A 19109-nucleotide genomic window follows, 5' to 3' on the forward strand; every position below is an offset into this window, starting at 1 on the left:
TCTTATCTCCTCACTCAGATTGGATAGTACATAGCCACTGGGTCATGGCCAAAGGCCCTCCCCTCACACCTGGGAGTGAGTCCCTCCCCCCCCTGTCTTCTCACCTTGGCTTTGCCCCACTGGCCTCACCTGTGACATTGGGGTCCTGTTTACACTGGCAGCGCCATCTGCCGTTGTCCGATTTGCAGTCCTCATCTGTATTGCATTCATCACACGTCCCCTCCACAGAGCTGGGGTCTGTAGGTTTACAACGACAGAAAATCAACAAGAAGAATGTGTCCTAATCCCTGGCAGTGCCCGGAGGCGGAGCTGGGAAGGTGGGGGAGCCTGACTCACCTGTGCAGTACCCCAGGTGGCACTCGGGAGACGGTGTCAGGTTGTAGACATAGTAGCCGCCAGCACAGGCCTTCACCTGGACAGAAGTGTTCCACAGGCAGCAGTGGCCACTCCAGTGGGCACAGACCGTGCGGTTCACGATGCCCTCGTTACTTGACGGGTGCGAGCCGTTGAGCCACATGGGCGCGGCCGTGCTGCAGCGGAGAACTGGGACGCAGGTCTCCGCCAGTCGTACACCACCCTGGCCTATGAAGCGGTACCAGCCGCGCAGGTCAGTGTCGCAGGCATAGCCTCCCCCATACTCAGCACTGCGCCAGTATTCGTCCAGAGTGCCGTGCACCTGGCACGGATCAGCGCACACGTACGTGTCGCCTTTGGGCACGCAGTCCAGCCCCTGCCCGCAGGAACCCGGGGAGCACTCACAGTGCATTCCGTCTCCCCGGTAGCCTGTGGGGCACACACATAAGTAACTGCCTTCTACATTGACACAGGAGGCCAAGGAGTGGCAGTGACTGAGTCCTGGCTCCACACACTCATCCACATCTGTGCAGCCGAGCCCAGGCGTCAGACGGAAGCCATCCGGGCAGACACAGGTGTAGGAACCCGGGGTGTTCAGACAGCTGCTGTTGGTGGAGCAGTTGTGCGCCCCAGGGTCGGCACACTCGTCCAGGTCCTCACACAGGAGGCCGTCGCCCGTGAAGCCCTCCTGGCAGGAGCACGTCGTGACCACACCATCCTCCATGCAAGTGGCATTGCTGTGACATTCAGAGCATCTTCCTGCAGACAGATGAGCCCTGCCTCAAGAGTGTGCACAGCTGGGCCAAAGCCATCTGGAGAGGCCCCTAGGGATCCCACGTTCCCCTACTCCCTAGCCAAATCCCACCAAAACAAAAACTGAACCTCCCAGATGACATCTAAAGCTTCCACCATCCATTCTGTGTTAAGTATTGCCTTCAAGTTGTGTCTTCCTTTAAAATATCCACAATCCCCACAGCCAGGGAAGCAATGCACAGAAGTCCTACTTTGGTAGGGAACCTGCCACCCCCTCCCAGCCTTCCTACATTTTATTCTTTTTGCCCAGATCCCTTTCCCTGCATGGTGAACTTTCACCAAGACCCTGCTCAGTGTCACCTTCTCTCTGGAGACTTCCAACTCCACCTGGCAGGACAGTGACACTTTGTTCCACCACAATAAAAATAATATGAAAGATAATTAAAACATGGCATAATGTTTATTAAGCATGTACGACATACCAGACAACTGGGTATGCACTTTTCATTCACTATCTCATTGAATCCTTCCCAGTGGCCCTGTGCAATCATTTTTTTTTTCTTCCATGAGAGAGAGAGATGGAGAGAGAGAGAGAGAAAAGCACTTCCAACAGGACCTTCACATCACAATCAGAATCACCATCTCAGTTAGTCCAGATCATGAGCATACATATGTGTGCCAAGCATGCACAGAGAGGTCCTGGGACATGACCTAGGACCGTTCCATGTGGGTCCACAGTGCCTGGCCTGAAATTATTTATCTTTATTTAAAGATGAAGAAGTCAGTTCAGAAGGATTAAGTGACTTGCTCCATTGATAGACAGCAAAACCGGAACCCAAACCCAGAGGCAGGACCACAGAGTATGTGCATTGTGCATTTAACCATGACACCACGATAGGAGTTAAGGTGCCCCCAAGTACTGCAAAGGAGAAGCTGAGAGCAGGATGAGGGCAATGCTTAGCCTGCTGGAACAGCTTCTCAAGGACAAGAGGGCAGACGTTTGGGAGCCACCTGGGTGTGTTCAGATCTCCTGTGTGCTCCTGCCTGCCCAGTGAGTGCTGCAAGCCTTAGTGCTACTGTAGCCCTTAGCGTCACCAGGTGGGGTCCAAAGACCACGGCACCTGCATCACCTGGGAGGTGGTTAGAAATGCAGAGTCTCGGGCCCCACTCAGGATTTACTAAACCAGAACCCGCATTTTAGCAAACTTCCCAGTCCTTTCCTTAGACAGTCTAAGAAATGGATTTTGAATAAAGACTATGCAAATCCCAAGAGTGATAGGACAGGGATTGAGACCCCTTCAGTAGAAGTTAGTGCAGACTTTACATATACACACACACATGCACACATACAGATCACGTACTTGCTTCTGAGATGTCTGTAGCTACAGCTGTGATGAGCCAAGGGGTCTCCACCACTACTATCATCATCCAGGTCAGAGAGAACAGCCAGCCCATTTTTTTCCTGCTCTTCGTTACTCTGGTTCTAGGAAGAACTGCCCAAAGACCTGGAAAGGTATGAACCTTGATTTCCTCTCTCTCTTATGCCTGAAATCCCATGAACAGAGATGAATGGTACAAACACGTGATCAAACTCCCGTCCCACAGTTGGAGGAGAGCTTTGGCTGTGACTGCACAACTGCAGAAGATGCCATTAATGTGCATTATAAAAATTGTGCAATGCTCAAGCCTTGGCTTGGGTCAGGTTTTCTTCTCTGCAGCCCCACCCTTACTCCCATCCACATCCCAGCCTTGGCTCCCCAAGTCTCAGACTATTGCACATTTTGAAACACCAAGTCTCATTTGGAGCAGGAAACAGCAGGATGGGGTAAGGTTCAGGACTCACCACCTGACTGGAGAAGGCTTCAGATTGTAAAGGCCAATTCCTGATCCTCTGCCTGGAAAGGTCCAACTTGCCCAGATCTACTTATTCTTTCAACAAGCATTTATTGAGTAGCTACTATGTGCCACAGAGGGAGCTAGGTGCCGAGGAAAACAATGACTGTGGCAACGTGTGTGCACATGCAACTTGTGTATTGTAAAGGAGAGACTTGAGATACACAGCTTGAGAGGTAATTGACCTTCACAGCCCATTTTCACGTTTCTAGAGTGGTCACTTTAGCGGATGTTAGCATTAGCCCAATTTTTATAGCAGCAAAATAAGGTAGCATGGTGATTAAGTGTGTGGGACCCAGAACCTGTAACCCAGATTCAAATCCCTGTTTTCCCAATTACTGGGAGTGTGATGTTGAACAAGGTATTTCAATTCGCAAAGACTCAGTTTTCTGATTGATGAAATAGGGGTCACTGCTTTTACAAACTGAAAGTCTACAACGTTTGAAGAAATTCTTGTATGCACGCACTTGTGTTATAGAGCCATGTTTTTCAAACCTTTGTGACCATAACGTCCTATAAAGAAAACGTTTTGTCATGATTCAGTGCAGTTGCTGTGTATGCGTGTGCACGTGAGCACATACTTAAAAGCAAAATACAAGTTTCATAAAACAATTCTTAACCGCACTATGTGTATTATTTCCTGACATATTTGTCTCCATTTAATGAAAATACAATTCTAACTATAACCCACAAATAGAATGACTTCATGCCCTGCTAACTGTGGACCATAGTTTGGAAACTGCTAGGGCAAGTAGTAACAGACTGCATGTTATTGTCACTGGGATTAATTAAGACTATAGATGTAAAGCAGGGACCAGCACATAGTAAATGTCCATTGCTGTACCCTCAGTTCCTGGTACCTACTGGGTGTTTAACATTTATTGGCTGAATGGAAAACTAATAGTCATTATCTTTTAGGAAAGCTTAAGCTCAAAGAGAGGGAAACAGACTTATCAAAGATCATGAAGCCAGTAATCAGCAAAATAATGACATGTATCCAGGTCTGAACCCAATGTCCAAACTCTTCCTTTTCTTCCCCTATCCTTTAAGGCAAATGGGAACCACTGGAAGATTAGATGGGGCAGAAACTCTGCTAGGAGAGGGTAACTACAGATAGCCTTACCTGAAGCCAGAAAAGTGGGATTAGTCCATTCACAAGGATATGCCTCTTATATGTTTATATATATACATTTGCCCCTGATTGGCAACCTCTCCTCCAATTGCTCTCTGGTTCTGTTTCCTGAGATTGTTTTTTTAGGGGAGGGGGAATATTTTTTTTTTCTTTTGGCGTAGTGTTTCTTTTTTCCAAGTGGTGAGGTGGTAGGTTTTTTTTTTTTTCTTTCTTTCTTTCTCCTAATAGCTAGAGACTCCAAATGATTGACATGGGGTGGGGTTGGGGGGCGTCACACATGTGTGTGAAAACACAAGGCCTCCGTTTTGTACCTTTGGCAGCAAGACATTCCTTAGTTAGAAATTAACTGGGCAAAAAGTGCCAAGGTGCTGGGGTTTGTTTTATCCTCACTGGCAAGGACAGGATAGACCCAAGGAGCCAGGCAGAGGCCAGTATCTGAAGCCAGGCTGCATTAGGATAAAAGGGATGTCCATGACCTCCACTGGGATGTGCACCTGTGGTCACCAGGATTCCCTGTCTTAGAGAGGAGTACTCTTCTGAAACACACTCCATCTTCATATGGTCAGTCTCCTCCCCTCCAGTTCAGTCGTGAACAAGCGAGGAGCTGAAATGGCCCAAGGTCAGAGCCAGAAGATAATTCAGATATCACTGGACCTGACTCAAAGGAAACAGGAAATTTGAGCCCTGATGAGTACAGGCCCCTTGGAAGGTAACTTTGTGATTAAGTCCTGAATCTGCCATTTATTGTGTGCCAGTGGGTTCATTTCCTAAAATTTTCCTGAAGCCATTTTGCCATCTATAAAATGGGAATGTTCATCTGCAGAGTCATCGTGCTAGTTAAGGAGAGGATGCAAATAAAGACACAGAGCAATGAGTCTGTTCATGGGACTCCCACACACACACTACTCTGCTGATGTCCAGCAACTAAGGCAGGAAACGACAGTCTAAATTGAAACTCTGGTCCTCTGACCAGTCCCATGTAGGTAGCAAACCAAAAATCAAGTAAGAGTGGATATCACCATGTGAAGAAATATCAAGTGAGCGCAATCTTAGATGAACAGAAAATATAACCTCAACCACAGCATTGACCTTTTTATTTATTTATTTCTTCCATGAGCAGCAGAGACAGAGAGAGAGAGAGCTCAACAGGGTGTTCTCCCCCAACAAGGTCTTGACACCACGATCCATCCCAAGCTTCTCCAGCTCAGATCATGGACAAACATGTTCCCAGTGTATTCAAGGAGGTCTACAGATGCAAACGCAGAACCTTTCCAAGTAAGTCAGCCTCACAGAGCATGGTACTTTACCATCGTGTCTCTGTCCAGCCCTCACCACTGACCTTTTCAGAGCAGGGCCTTTCTCATTCCAGCCCATGCAGTGGTAGAGCAACCATCAGTACTAGTGCAATCATCTTCTCATTGAAGTCAATTTCATAGGAGTGAAATTTGAGTCAAAGAGGTAGCACAGCTTTAAGAATATTGACACCTACCTAGTTTCAACTAGGTGATGTGATAGTTAAAGCAATTAGATCCCATAGCTGACTGCACGACTCAAGTCACAGACCTAGTAGCTTGAAAAACACACCACACACATGTGGATGTGTGCTCAAAATCACAAAAGAGAAAGAAATGTAAGAGAGGAGATTGTGGTGTAACCATCCCCCAATGTGGGGGCAGGGTGCTTTCTCACTTTCTCTCTCTCTCTCTCTCTCTCTCTCTGTTTCTCTGCTGCCAACACATGTGCCTCAGGATAATTAACACCAACAACGAAAATATCTATACCTTTTCCCTAACAGCACCCCAGGGAGATTTTCAAAAGTTAGTTTACAATTCTATCAACGATATTCACCAACCTTGAGTTTTGGTAACTTCCTTTCCTCTTTGCCAAAAAAGATAAGTGTGAAACATTCCATTGTTACTTACTTTCCAATTCTTTGGTGAAATGTAGGTTATTATTCTTTCATTTACTAACTGTTGTTATTTCTTTTTTCAGAACTAGCCATTTATATTCTGTGCCTTTCTCATGTGCCTTGTCAAAACCCTAGTCTGGGTATCTTCAGATTAAACGTGTTGACTTCCGGTGGCTTGTGGCATTAACTGGGCAAAGAAAACTAGGGAGTTTGGGCTGGAGTCTCTTCATAAGTGTAATAGCTATGTTTTCCAGTTTCTGGACTCCATCTGTCACATCTGATCTTGCAGACTCTGGAAGGACTACCTCTCCTAGGCTAGCTAATTGCCAGAGATGGTGGACAGCTTGCCTGTGAAAGTGCCTTTCATAAGCAAACCAACCAATCCTGACCCTGCACCTACAACACTTACAACATTTATGACTCCTTCACGGGGCTCTCACATACCGGCTACTAATTGCCAGACAACTAGAGACAACTCTAAGCCCCTGAGCCCTCTGAAATTATCCATTTTTAGCCAATCCTGAGTCTTTACCCTGCATCTCCCATTCCTTCCCACAGAAATGATAATAAAGTCTCTGTCCACGATCTCCCCTTGTTTCCTTACTTCCTGATCAACCTGCTGCTTCTCCCTGAGCTCCTACCTCTGCCTGAGATCTGTGAGTATAACAAACTACCTTTTTAATGCAATTGTCTCTTTGTCTGTTGGCCTTGCCATATCTGAATAACAATAAAACCTACACTTTAAAACAATGTGTCATCTTCACTCACCATGGCTGGGCATCCTGCTGTATTTCTCTAGTTGGTCATTTACCCACTATCTTCTCAAGACTCTTGCCAGTCTTACACACTTAATTACCTCATGGTATACTTCATCAGAGTCACTAAGTAATGCCTCTCTCCTCACCTTCTTAGTCCACCTGCATATACTCATCCTCCACATCTCTCTTGTTGTGAAAGGCAGCATCCATCCTGTAGAAGGTCCCTCTCTTTCCACGTGCTCATATGGCCTTTCCTTCTTACCTTCACTTGTCCCTTTCTCCTTTATCATCCCTCTTCTCTTATCCCCTGGAGTAATCTCATTTACTAATCCCGTCTACAAACAGCCCTTTGTTTCCATCCCTGCCATCCTATTTTCTGCCCCTTCATAGCCAAATTTCTCAAAAGATTTATCTGCACACTCTCCAGCTCACATGGATGTGCTTTCTGAATTGCCAGCTCTGTGGTCATTGCCTATCAAGATCATCAAAGATGTCCGCATTGCAAATTAAATCAATATTCTTTCTTTCTCTTACTTCCAGGATAGTGCTCAATAAATATTTGCTTCTACACAAACCTTACCCAGTCTCTCAGCAGCTTCCTCTTTCTTGAAACACTCTTCTCTCAACTTTTAAACATGAGGAGACTTGTGTTGACAGCTATCACTTGCTGAGTGCTTCTCTTGTGTTGATCATTGTGCTTGCTGTTTTTATATCCATCTTTTCAAACAAGGAAACACAACAACCCATTTGATTGGGAGGAAGATGGAAGTTCAAAGACATTGAATAACTGCCTCAAGATTGTAAGACTAGCTTGTGGTAAAAATCCAAAACCCAAATGTCACTCAGATTTACTTCTATACTACATTCCTTGGGTCTTTAACCCCATGGTCAGCCATGAAAGAGCATTCCAGACACAAAGAGTTTGAGATTTTTGTTTGGTTTGGGTTGGTTTTAGAATGAAGCAAAGGGTGGAGAGTTTTGAAAACACAACACAAAGAGTCAGAATGAGGGGTTGGTGTGTGTTAGGAAGGTTTAGAGCCAAGGGAGAAGACTCTCCAGCAGAGGAGTATTACCTATTCCACCTACCTATACCACTTCTCTCTATTTGAGCCTCCATCTGCTGAGGCTCCAGTTACACCTGAGAGAGCTGAAGGGGCACCCCTGTGCTCTGACACGTGGCCTGTCAGGGACTCTGTTTCATGTGATTTCATCCCAGCAGCTCCATTGTACCCGTCTTTCCACTGGCAGCTACATAGCCTTAAGGCTGAGGCAGGTGAGTTCTACACCGTGTCCTGAATACTAACACCTGCCCATGTAGGGCCATCTGGCTCTAGTGCATTCCAGTGCCCCCGGCTGTTCCCTGCTTTGTCTGGTTATGGATAGACCACACTGGGAGGGTGGCAGTGTGGTATGGGAGCTGGTTCTGGAGGTCTGAAGAAACACAAACAGCATTTGCCTTACATGACAGGTGGAAAGTGCAGAAGCCTAGATGGTTTGTGTAGAATTCAGTTTCTAAAATATCAATAAAATCCCCCTCTTTTTCCTCAAGAGAAAACCTATTATCGTTTGGAGGAAATGAATGTCAGAAATCAGCAATGTGGTGGGCCGAAGAATGACCCTCAAATACATCCACATCTTAACCTCCAGATCCTGTGAATATTGCCTTACATGGGATATCGGACTGTGCAAGTGTGAGCTAAGGATATGGAGAGGGAGAGGTTATCTGGGCAGGTTGAATGCATTCACAATGGTGCTTATAAGAGGGAGGCAGGGGAGTCAGAATCTGGGGACACAGGAGATGAGAGGATGAAACAAAAGGTCTAAGTGATTCCAGGATAGAAGCACAAACCAAGAAATGCAGGTGACCCCTGTAAATTGGAGAAGACAAGGAGTTCTTCCAGAAAGTACCAACCCTGATGATATCTTTGCTTTCACCCAGTGAAGCTGATTTCTGGCCTCCAGAACTGTGAGAGAATAAATATTTGTTTTAAGTCACTATGTTTGTGTTAATTTGTCAGAGAAACAACAGGAAACTAATAGAGACTAACAGAATGTAATTGGATTGGGGAACAACATCGTCAGCACTTCTCCCTTTTGGGATCACCATGATATCATGTACCTCTCAGAGATACGGTGCTGCTTTATAAGGAATTTTCGTGATCCACGGACATTTATTGAACATCTATTATGTGACAAGCAGAGTTCTAGGCATTGGGAATACAGTAAGGAAGGAAATAGCAATGTCAGCTCTCCCTAGTCAGGGCACCAGGCAATATACCATCGCACAAAAAATAAGTAAGTGCCTTCAGATATTGGTACCCAGGAAGGCCTCTTTGAGAGGGTGACATCTGAGCTGAGATTTTAACCAAGAAAAATCTACAGCTGGATGAAAATCTGGGGATAGTGAAGGAAGTGTGAGGTGAGATCGTGAGCTTGGCTTGTTCAAAGATTAGACAAGAAATGTGACTGAAGCCTAGAAAGTGAAGGGGAGAAAGGGGAGAGAGGAGATCTGCATGGAGAGACCTGTAGGACCTTGAAAGTAGGCCAGTTTTTATTCTACAAGCAATGAAGATGCCATTACAGGGCTAAATTAAAAAAGTGACATTGTAAGCAAATATGGCTAAGGCTTTTTAAAAGATCGCCTCAGTTGGGACCAGCAGTTGACATAATAGCTATGTTGCTGGACTCCCATGTAGGTGACCACAGTTAGAGTCCTGGACCCCATGGCTTAAAGTCACACTGGACGCATGTGCATGCGTGCCCAAGATCCCAAGAGGAGAATGGAAGAGAAGGGATTAAGGTGTGCCCATCCCCTTTGGGGGGTGATTTCTCACTTTCTGTCTCTCTGTCTCTCTCTCTCTCTCTCTTTTTCTGGTGAGTGCATGCCCCCTATAGCAAAAACCTCTCCAAAAAGAAAAAGATCACCCCAGCACCTATATGCAATTTGGAGGATCTTTTGGGAAGGGTTGAGGTGGGAAGAAATTGTAGAGTGGTAGAAAAAAGACCAGCTATGTTACTCTTGGACCATAAAAATTGTAGGCAATTGTAGATGGAGATAAAGTGAAGTGGATGGGATCACATGATAGGAAGAGGTAGAGTCATGCAGAGGGGAAGTAGCTGGGGTCTTAAGGGGAAGTGGGTGGACTCACTCGGTCTGATAACTCACTTTAATGGTAATAAAAGTAAAAAAAAAAAAAGCAATTGAGGATGATTCTGGCATTATTACTTCTAGTGCATTCCAGTGCCCCCGGCTGTTCCCTGCTTTGTCTGGTTATGGATAGACCACACTGGGAGGGTGGCAGTGTGGTATGGGAGCTGGTTCTGGAGGTCTGAAGAAACACAAACAGCATTTGCCTTACATGACAGGTGGAAAGTGCAGAAGCCTAGATGGTTTGTGTAGAATTCAGTTTCTAAAATATCAATAAAATCCCCCTCTTTTTCCTCAAGAGAAAACCTATTATCGTTTGGAGGAAATGAATGTCAGAAATCAGCAATGTGGTGGGCCGAAGAATGACCCTCAAATACATCCACATCTTAACCTCCAGATCCTGTGAATATTGCCTTACATGGGATATCGGACTGTGCAAGTGTGAGCTAAGGATATGGAGAGGGAGAGGTTATCTGGGCAGGTTGAATGCATTCACAATGGTGCTTATAAGAGGGAGGCAGGGGAGTCAGAATCTGGGGACACAGGAGATGAGAGGATGAAACAAAAGGTCTAAGTGATTCCAGGATAGAAGCACAAACCAAGAAATGCAGGTGACCCCTGTAAATTGGAGAAGACAAGGAGTTCTTCCAGAAAGTACCAACCCTGATGATATCTTTGCTTTCACCCAGTGAAGCTGATTTCTGGCCTCCAGAACTGTGAGAGAATAAATATTTGTTTTAAGTCACTATGTTTGTGTTAATTTGTCAGAGAAACAACAGGAAACTAATAGAGACTAACAGAATGTAATTGGATTGGGGAACAACATCGTCAGCACTTCTCCCTTTTGGGATCACCATGATATCATGTACCTCTCAGAGATACGGTGCTGCTTTATAAGGAATTTTCGTGATCCACGGACATTTATTGAACATCTATTATGTGACAAGCAGAGTTCTAGGCATTGGGAATACAGTAAGGAAGGAAATAGCAATGTCAGCTCTCCCTAGTCAGGGCACCAGGCAATATACCATCGCACAAAAAATAAGTAAGTGCCTTCAGATATTGGTACCCAGGAAGGCCTCTTTGAGAGGGTGACATCTGAGCTGAGATTTTAACCAAGAAAAATCTACAGCTGGATGAAAATCTGGGGATAGTGAAGGAAGTGTGAGGTGAGATCGTGAGCTTGGCTTGTTCAAAGATTAGACAAGAAATGTGACTGAAGCCTAGAAAGTGAAGGGGAGAAAGGGGAGAGAGGAGATCTGCATGGAGAGACCTGTAGGACCTTGAAAGTAGGCCAGTTTTTATTCTACAAGCAATGAAGATGCCATTACAGGGCTAAATTAAAAAAGTGACATTGTAAGCAAATATGGCTAAGGCTTTTTAAAAGATCGCCTCAGTTGGGACCAGCAGTTGACATAATAGCTATGTTGCTGGACTCCCATGTAGGTGACCACAGTTAGAGTCCTGGACCCCATGGCTTAAAGTCACACTGGACGCATGTGCATGCGTGCCCAAGATCCCAAGAGGAGAATGGAAGAGAAGGGATTAAGGTGTGCCCATCCCCTTTGGGGGGTGATTTCTCACTTTCTGTCTCTCTGTCTCTCTCTCTCTCTCTCTTTTTCTGGTGAGTGCATGCCCCCTATAGCAAAAACCTCTCCAAAAAGAAAAAGATCACCCCAGCACCTATATGCAATTTGGAGGATCTTTTGGGAAGGGTTGAGGTGGGAAGAAATTGTAGAGTGGTAGAAAAAAGACCAGCTATGTTACTCTTGCACCATAGAAATTGTAGGCAATTGTAGATGGAGATAAAGTGAAGTGGATGGGATCACATGATAGGAAGAGGGAGAGTCATGCAGAGGGGAAGTAGCTGGGGTCTTAAGGGGAAGTGGGTGGACTCACTTGGTCTGATAACTCACTCTAATGGTAATAAAAGTAAAAAAAAAAAAAAGCAATTGAGGATGATTCTGGCATTATTACTTGCATGAGTGGATTACTTACTGAGATGTGAACAGGCTTGCGGTCAGATCATTTTCTTACTGTATCAAAATGCAAACTGAAAAAGTCAATTCACCTCATTTGATAGGTTTAGCCAAAATTTCTAAGAGATGATAGCATAGTGGCTATATGCACAGTCTCTGAAGTGAGATTGCCGGGAGTGGTACCTCAACAGCTGTGATCTTGACTACTGGTTTAACCTCTCTGTTAAAGCCTCAGTTTCCTCATCTATAAATGGGGACAATGAAATCCATCCTCCAGAGGTGAGAACTAGATGAATGCCTAGCATGCTATAAATACTCTTTGAATATTGTTATTGTGGTTTCCCTTGCAGCCCTGTCTTAATTTTAGGTCAAACAACTCTTCTAAAGCAGCACTAACCAGAAAATGAGTAAAATTGGGCCAAAGACATTCCAAGGCTTTATTATCCAGCTTCCCACCCACCCTACCACAATGATATATAATTTCATTGGAGTATTTCCACTCAGAAAATGATGCCAGCACCTGAAAAATGGGCATTTTTCCTCTTCGCTTTGGAGAAGTTAAAGTTCTTCCTTGACTTTTTGTTTCTTCTCTTGTCTTGGAGGTTCCGTTGGTATAGCCACCATCACCTCCTCCTCTGCTGCTTCCTTCTGACTAGTTGGTTGTTCCAGCTTGGTGACATTCTCCAGCTCAGGCGAGGGCTCTTCCAGTGACTCTTTCTCCATCAAAGATAACTCTTGTTCTTCAGCTAGTATCTCCTCTTCTATCACATCATTTTCCTCAACAGACAATAACTGTTGAATAAAATGTGGAAGGGAGGGAGACGGGGAAGAAGGTGATAAATAGGCAAGAAACATGTGATAGTTGTGATTTTAATGGCCAAGACCTGTTTTTCTAAACGCGCCCAAAGAGAACTGGTCTTTGTCCTGGAGTGTCACCATAAATACAAAACGCCCACCCAGTTTTCATGGTAAGATCTTCCCTGTGGTCTTGCCCTTCTGATAAGAGAACTCTTAGGGGAATGCACATCTCCTGCTCTAGGTCTGCAGAGATGGCTGCTTCACCCCTAGCTCTGGGACTGGGCAGGTACTCCAGGCTTAGCTAATGAGATCCCTGTCCAGGATGTTTGCTGGGACTACGAGAAGTAGGTTTCATTTTTTATTTTTTCTAAGTTAGGAGGATGTTAGTTTAGAGCTATGGAGTAATCTTTAATCCTCTATTGGAAAGTGACTGCTTGAGAATGAAGCCAACATAAAAGAAAACAGAGATGGGAAGACAGAAAGTTAGTCAGAGCTTCTAGATCTACCCATGCCTAATGTCTTACCAATTGTATGAGGTAAATTCCCATTGTTTTTGCAGCCAAAGAGTAATGTTGCTGACATTTTCAACTAATACAAATAGCACCTTCCAGCAAACAACCTCACTGAGGTGTGGTTGGGGAAAAAGGGTTTGTGGTCTCATCCATCAAAAGAATAACGCCAGAAGGCAGATCCTGTTAAGACATCTGGTTACCATCTCAGGAAAGTGGAGCAAGGGAAGCAGCCTTAGACCAAGAGAAGCTATGCTACCTTAGAACCTTTGCCCTTCCCAATATGCCTAGTCTGCCATTTCTGCTTCCCTGTGGTAAATTCCCTTGAGGTAATGATGACTAGTAAAGTCACCCAAACTGAATGGCCACCCATCCATTCTGAACCATCTCCAGAGAGCACCAGAGTATAGAACTCTTGGCACACTCTTTTCTCTGTTGAGTTCCTAGTAATTCTTGGTGGGACAGAATAATCCAAGGTATTTCTGTCACCCCTTACCTCATCCTCATTCTCAACTCTGGTCTTGATATGACTTTCTAAGAAGTCAGAAAAGCCCTTCATGGTATGTTCTCCCTTATACAGGACAACCTAGGAAGATAAGAGGACAGGGTCAGTATGAACTACGTCATAGGTAAACCAACGGTCAGATTCCAAACAACCTGGGAACATTGAGCAGGTTCCTTAACCTCTCTGAGCATGATTCTAAACTAAGGGTAATAAAAATTCTTCCATCATAAAGCTTTAATTATAAGGTCACATCACGACTATGGAGCCATACTATCAGGTGTAAGCCCCATCTACATTCTTTAGCAGTGTGGTCTGATTACTTAACTTCTCTATGACTTGACTCCCTTTCCTAATCTGTTACATAAAGATAATAATAACGCTTACCTACCTGGTTATAAAGATTGACTTAATATATGTAAAGTGTATCAGATAGTGCCTGGCTCACAGTGAGCACTATATACATTTGCTATTATCATCACTATAATAACAATAAGAAGAAGAGTAATTATTTTAAATAGAATCTTGTACCTAGTTGGTTTCAACCATCACTAGCTCCCTTTCCTCTTTCAGTCTGTAAGGAGATTAAGAAGCTGCTTACTGTCTACTGGTTGTTTAAACTCCTTTTCAGATATCTTACAACGCTTAGCTCTCAATGCAGGTCAGCTTACAGGGAGTCTTAAGACTTTAGTGGAAATACTGGAAAATATGCTTTGGCGTATTTTCACTGGAGGATAATAGGGGCTGGAGCTGAGAATGAAGCTGATTTGGAAGAAGGCGGAGCTGGAAAGAGGGTGAAACAGAGGGTAATAACAACATTTCCATTATTTGAGTCCCAAGAGCCCCTTACTTGTTGAGAGTTGGTGGGGAAAAGCCTGAAGAATGGATACCGGTCCAGGTACATCAGTTGGATGTCATTTGCTGTGATATCTATCTTGGCGATGGTGACTGTGGAATGGTTTTCATACTTTCTGCCCAACTCCTCCAATAGCGGGAACAGCGCCTTACATTTTTCAGACCAGGGTGCATCTGGAAGAGAAGGGCAGCTCTACTCAGGCTCACACGGACAGGAACTGACAGCAGGCACTACCCCATGGGGGCCAACACCCTGCTGTCCTCATGGTTCTTCTGCTTTGTAAATTACACTCCTTTTTTGGGGCCGGCAGGTGGAGTGGTGGTTAAAGGTGCTGGATTCCCACATGGCCAACCATGGTTCGAGTCCTGGACCTGGCGGCTTGCTTTCTCACTTTCTTTCTCTCTTCTCCTAACCCCAGTCAAATTGGAATAAATAAATAAATAAATAAATAAATAAATAAATAAATAAATAAAAATGAATAAAGTTAAATGAAAATATTTAAAATAAATAAATAAATAAATTACACTCCTTTTTTTCATCATAAATGACACATTTTAATCACAAGGTGATTTTTATACTTTATCATAGTATCCAATCATTAATAGATAAATTAGAAGAAAATTTCCTAGTCCCCTTCCACCCAGACACTAATACTTTTAGCATGTTAATAGTCTATTGTTTTTGTTTTATTCTTTCCTTTTACAATAGTGTCCCACTCTAGTTGAAGAAAAAAAAATAACTAGAATGATACTGTATATGTTGTCAAAGAGAGTGGGTACAAGAGTGTGTGTTCTAGTACAGGGGTTTTACAATAGAGATTAAGCTACTTGCCCAAGGTCACCCAGTAATTAAGCAAAGGAAGTGGGATTTGAAGACATACTGCTTTGACTTGTGGCAATTGTGCCACTAATATAAAATAAAATATAATTATAATATAATATATAATCAAAACATACCTTTCATGGAAGGAGAACATGCCCAAGAAGGGGACAGATGTGCCTTAGAAGTGTGACAAGTACAACTACTCTCTAGGGAGCACTGGACCTTCTTGTGGACAGATCATTGAGTCTGCCCCAGGCTCTTGACCTTCTGGGCAAAAACCAGAGACCAGCCCCAACACGAGGGAAACCAGAAGCCTGCTCATCTTTCCACTAAAGCTCAGAACTTGGTTTCTGACTCTGTGGGAGAATGGCCTCAAAGGGCCCCAGACACTCCATTTTGGATCACCCTTCCCCCATTTACAAATGAGTGCCTCCGTGGCCACCTCCTGCCAGCAGCATCCCAGCAGCCCTCCTAGAGCCCAGCAGGCCCTGGGTGGGAACAGGAAGGGGTATGATGGCTGCAAACCCAGGGGGCCAATCCAATAGTTCTGCTTCCCAGAAAATGAGGCTGCTTTTGCCTTTTAGCAGAACCAAATGGACATTCTCATAACTCTGGGTGTCAGGTAAGTACAGCAAGGCTGCCCCCAGCCTCTCACTTAAAGGCAGTAGATTGCAGTGATTCAGCCATACAGACCTTAAATGCTTCATCCTGTAGACAAGAGACCATTTCAGTGAGATTTTTAAAAGCCTGCATGATGCAATCTAGACCTTGTTTTACCCTCAAAGAAATTATGGCATGGAGCTCACTTTGAACTTTTTGCCTTGCTACTTACAGAGTGTCCAGGGGTAAGGTCATTAACCTAAGACCAGGTTCCTTGATGTGTATCATGGGAGAAGCCCCCATCCCTTCCTCACACCTCATTAAGGCAGGTGTGTACATAGTAAACTCATGTCTGGCTCATTCTAATACTCAATAAATGGTAAACTGTTAAAATAAGAGAGATGTCTCAGGTAACCCCACTGTCACCTTCCTCTGTGTCTCAGAGTGGAAGAGATGCCTCTGGCTTTGGCTCATACATGCAATCAGAAACAATTAGAAAAATGTTAATAGTCCTTAGGTGAACACTGACAATCATTATAATAATAATAATAATAACAGCAATTACCATTATCATTTATCAAGATTTTATAATATGCCAGACACTGTGGTAAGTTCTATACATGAAAATTTCCATCCCCACCTCATAAGGGTCATTTGATAATCACATAAAGCCAGAAGCAGGGACATTCTATCCAGCAGTTGTGAATGTGGGTGCTGGAGTCAGACTGCCAGTCTCAGTTCCAGCACTTACTAGTTGCTAATAATGTAGGAGTTTCTTCACCTCCCTGCGACTCTGTTTAGTCATCTGCAAAGTAAGAGTAATAATACTAGCCATTATCAAAAGGATGTTGTAAGAATTAAATGAGATAGTGAATGCAATGGCTCAGTACCAGGCATCGTAATGCACTGCAGCATTCAATCACTGTTGTTATTGCTATAAATAGCCAGAGGCCTGGATCATGTGGAAGGCAAGCCATACATTCCCAGAGTTAGATTTTTTGGGAGAGAGTTACATAGCATGGTGTTTAAAGGCCATGCATGGCATGGACACTGGTGGATTTTGGAGATTTCAATGTCCAGGAATTTAGGTGCGACATTTGACAAGTAATGTTGGGGCCCATTTCCATCCCTCACCTCTGTGAAGGTACTTACAGAACATCACAAATACATCCCTTTCCTTGTCGAAGACGACCACGTTGAAGTTCTTCCCCACGAGCTGTTTAACCAGCCCCTTGTCCCAATATTTTGGAATCTCTTCACTGGATTGATGTTTCTAGAAAGCAAATTTGAGAAGTCTAACAGTCTACAGAAATGGTTTGGAGTTGGGGTTTCCCACCCAAATTGGAAATGAGAGGTTTTCTCTTGTGTTAGACAAGAGCCTTGGGGAAGTGTTTGAAATGCTGAGATAGATGGTGAGCTGATGTTAACTCTGAATTATCCCGGGCAAGCTAGGGTCAGGGAGCTGAGGAGACAGAGCTCCACACTGGGATGGACTAGTTCTCAAATACATGATTTGTAGGAGTCTTAGATGAGTGTGGGGCTCATGTCTTTAGTCTTAACTGGTTTCATTTTCATTTTTTAAAAAATTAGCTATAAAGGGGGCCAATAGGTGGTGTGGTAGTTAAAGTCCTAGATCCCACATGGCTGACTCCATGGTTCTAGTTCCAGACTCAGCGGCTTGTAAGTTATGCCAGGTGCCTGTATGTGCTTGCCCAGAATCCCGAGAGGAGAACTGAAGAGAGGAGATTGTGGTGTGGCCATTAACCCTTGGAGGGGGGAGGTGATTTCCCACTTCCCCTCTGTCTCTGTCTCTCTAATATCCTTTGGCCAATCCCGACATGGCCTGACAAAACAGAAGAAAGATGGAAGGCACTTAATGTGAGTCATAGGTAGAATTTACATTTTGCTAGTACTTTCATTAGACAAAGTAAAAAGAAACAGGTGAAATTAATTACAATAGTACACTCTATTTAATAAGATATCATGAATGAAATGAACTTTTAAAAAAGAGTAGTATCCCAGTTTGGGAAATAAATAATATGCTCACCTTACTCAGCTGGGTAGTTGAGGACACAGCAAGTTTAAAATGAACAGTGAGTGATGATGCATCATGTGGCTATTCTTCTGCACCTCCCTTCCGTTTCAGCAAAATACACTCCTTTGACCCACCCAACTGAAAGGTCCCTAACATCTTCAGGCTAAGTTCTGATTGCTCTGTGTGTTCATTCCCCTTCTACCTTTAGATCAGATAAATCTTCCAGAAAGAGGCTTCTAACCTCCTTTCAGAGGATAAATTAGCCTTCTTGAGTGCCTGAATTTCAATGGAGAAGTCTCAAAGAAAATGAGAACTTTATAACTGAGGAATAGCAGAATTACAAGGTAGGTTGAATAGATTGGAGGTGGGGGTTCCCTAGTTGAGCCCTGAGGTTGAATTTATCCTTCCCCATACCCACTGCCTTCCTGCCCCAGTTTGGATGACGAAACACAGCAGATTTTATGAGAAAGGGATGATTTGAGGGTTCTGGATAAAGCTTATCCAAGAACAAACTTACCTTGGCATTTCTACTCAGGAAACTGAGCCCGAATTTCTTGAGGTTTTCATAGGTTATCTCATCCGAAGGCATTTTGTACCTGGCATCGGAGCTTAAGTTTAGGATTTGGACAGATGGGACATTGACCTCTGTGATGCGGAAGTACTCAAAGACACGCCCATTTCTTGGTTCGTCTGCATTCACAAGGATGAAAAGGATCTGCCAAAGTAAAGGAAACCCTTGTCTCTCTGGATCCCTTTACCAAGGTAGAGAAACAGTTGAGAAGCTGTGAACCAATGAATACTAATAGTGGGGTCATGGCTGACTTCTTCCTTCAGGAAGCTGCAGCCTTTCACCCCAAATGCACAGATAGGCAGCATCTATCTATCAGCCTGGTTTCAACATCCTCATACTGTGCACCAGCAATACAATATTAGGAAGTCAGAAAATACCTGGGCTTTTGGCACCAGCCACTAAGAAGTAAAAAATTAGTTGGGGTTTTGTTTGTTTAGTCTTTAATATTTACCAGGTTGAAGATGAAGAAGAAGAGGAAGAGGAGGAGGAG

The 19109-nt window shown here is 44.1% G+C and overlaps 2 protein-coding genes across 2 annotated transcripts in view; both read right to left on the reverse strand.

Moving 5' to 3' along the window:
• The window catches only part of UMOD (uromodulin), a 14952-nt gene extending 10744 nt beyond the window's left edge, over positions 1 to 4208 (reverse strand). Inside the window, exons 1-4 of the mRNA XM_006146593.3 lie at positions 4124 to 4208; positions 2469 to 2612; positions 337 to 1113; positions 130 to 237 (exon numbers count right to left, since the gene is read on the reverse strand). Of these exons, the coding sequence (XP_006146655.1) occupies positions 130 to 237; positions 337 to 1113; positions 2469 to 2562 (979 nt within the window). The 5' untranslated portion in view covers positions 2563 to 2612; positions 4124 to 4208. The remainder of the gene's footprint in view (positions 1 to 129; positions 238 to 336; positions 1114 to 2468; positions 2613 to 4123) is intronic.
• Positions 4209 to 12352: 8144 nt separating this feature from the next.
• On the reverse strand, positions 12353 to 18763 carry LOC102471798 (protein disulfide-isomerase-like protein of the testis; the record flags this gene model as incomplete). The annotated part of the gene is made up of 5 exons (XM_006146607.1): positions 12353 to 12718; positions 13730 to 13819; positions 14586 to 14764; positions 17166 to 17286; positions 18566 to 18763. Coding segments are annotated over 5 exons (822 nt in total), but the record flags the coding sequence as incomplete, so codon positions are not given.
• Positions 18764 to 19109: the final 346 nt, after the last annotated feature.

The sequence above is a fragment of the Tupaia chinensis genome, unplaced genomic scaffold (genome assembly GCF_000334495.1).
Source record: "Tupaia chinensis unplaced genomic scaffold, TupChi_1.0 Scaffold000182_1, whole genome shotgun sequence".
NCBI classification, from domain to species: Eukaryota; Metazoa; Chordata; class Mammalia; order Scandentia; family Tupaiidae; genus Tupaia; species Tupaia belangeri.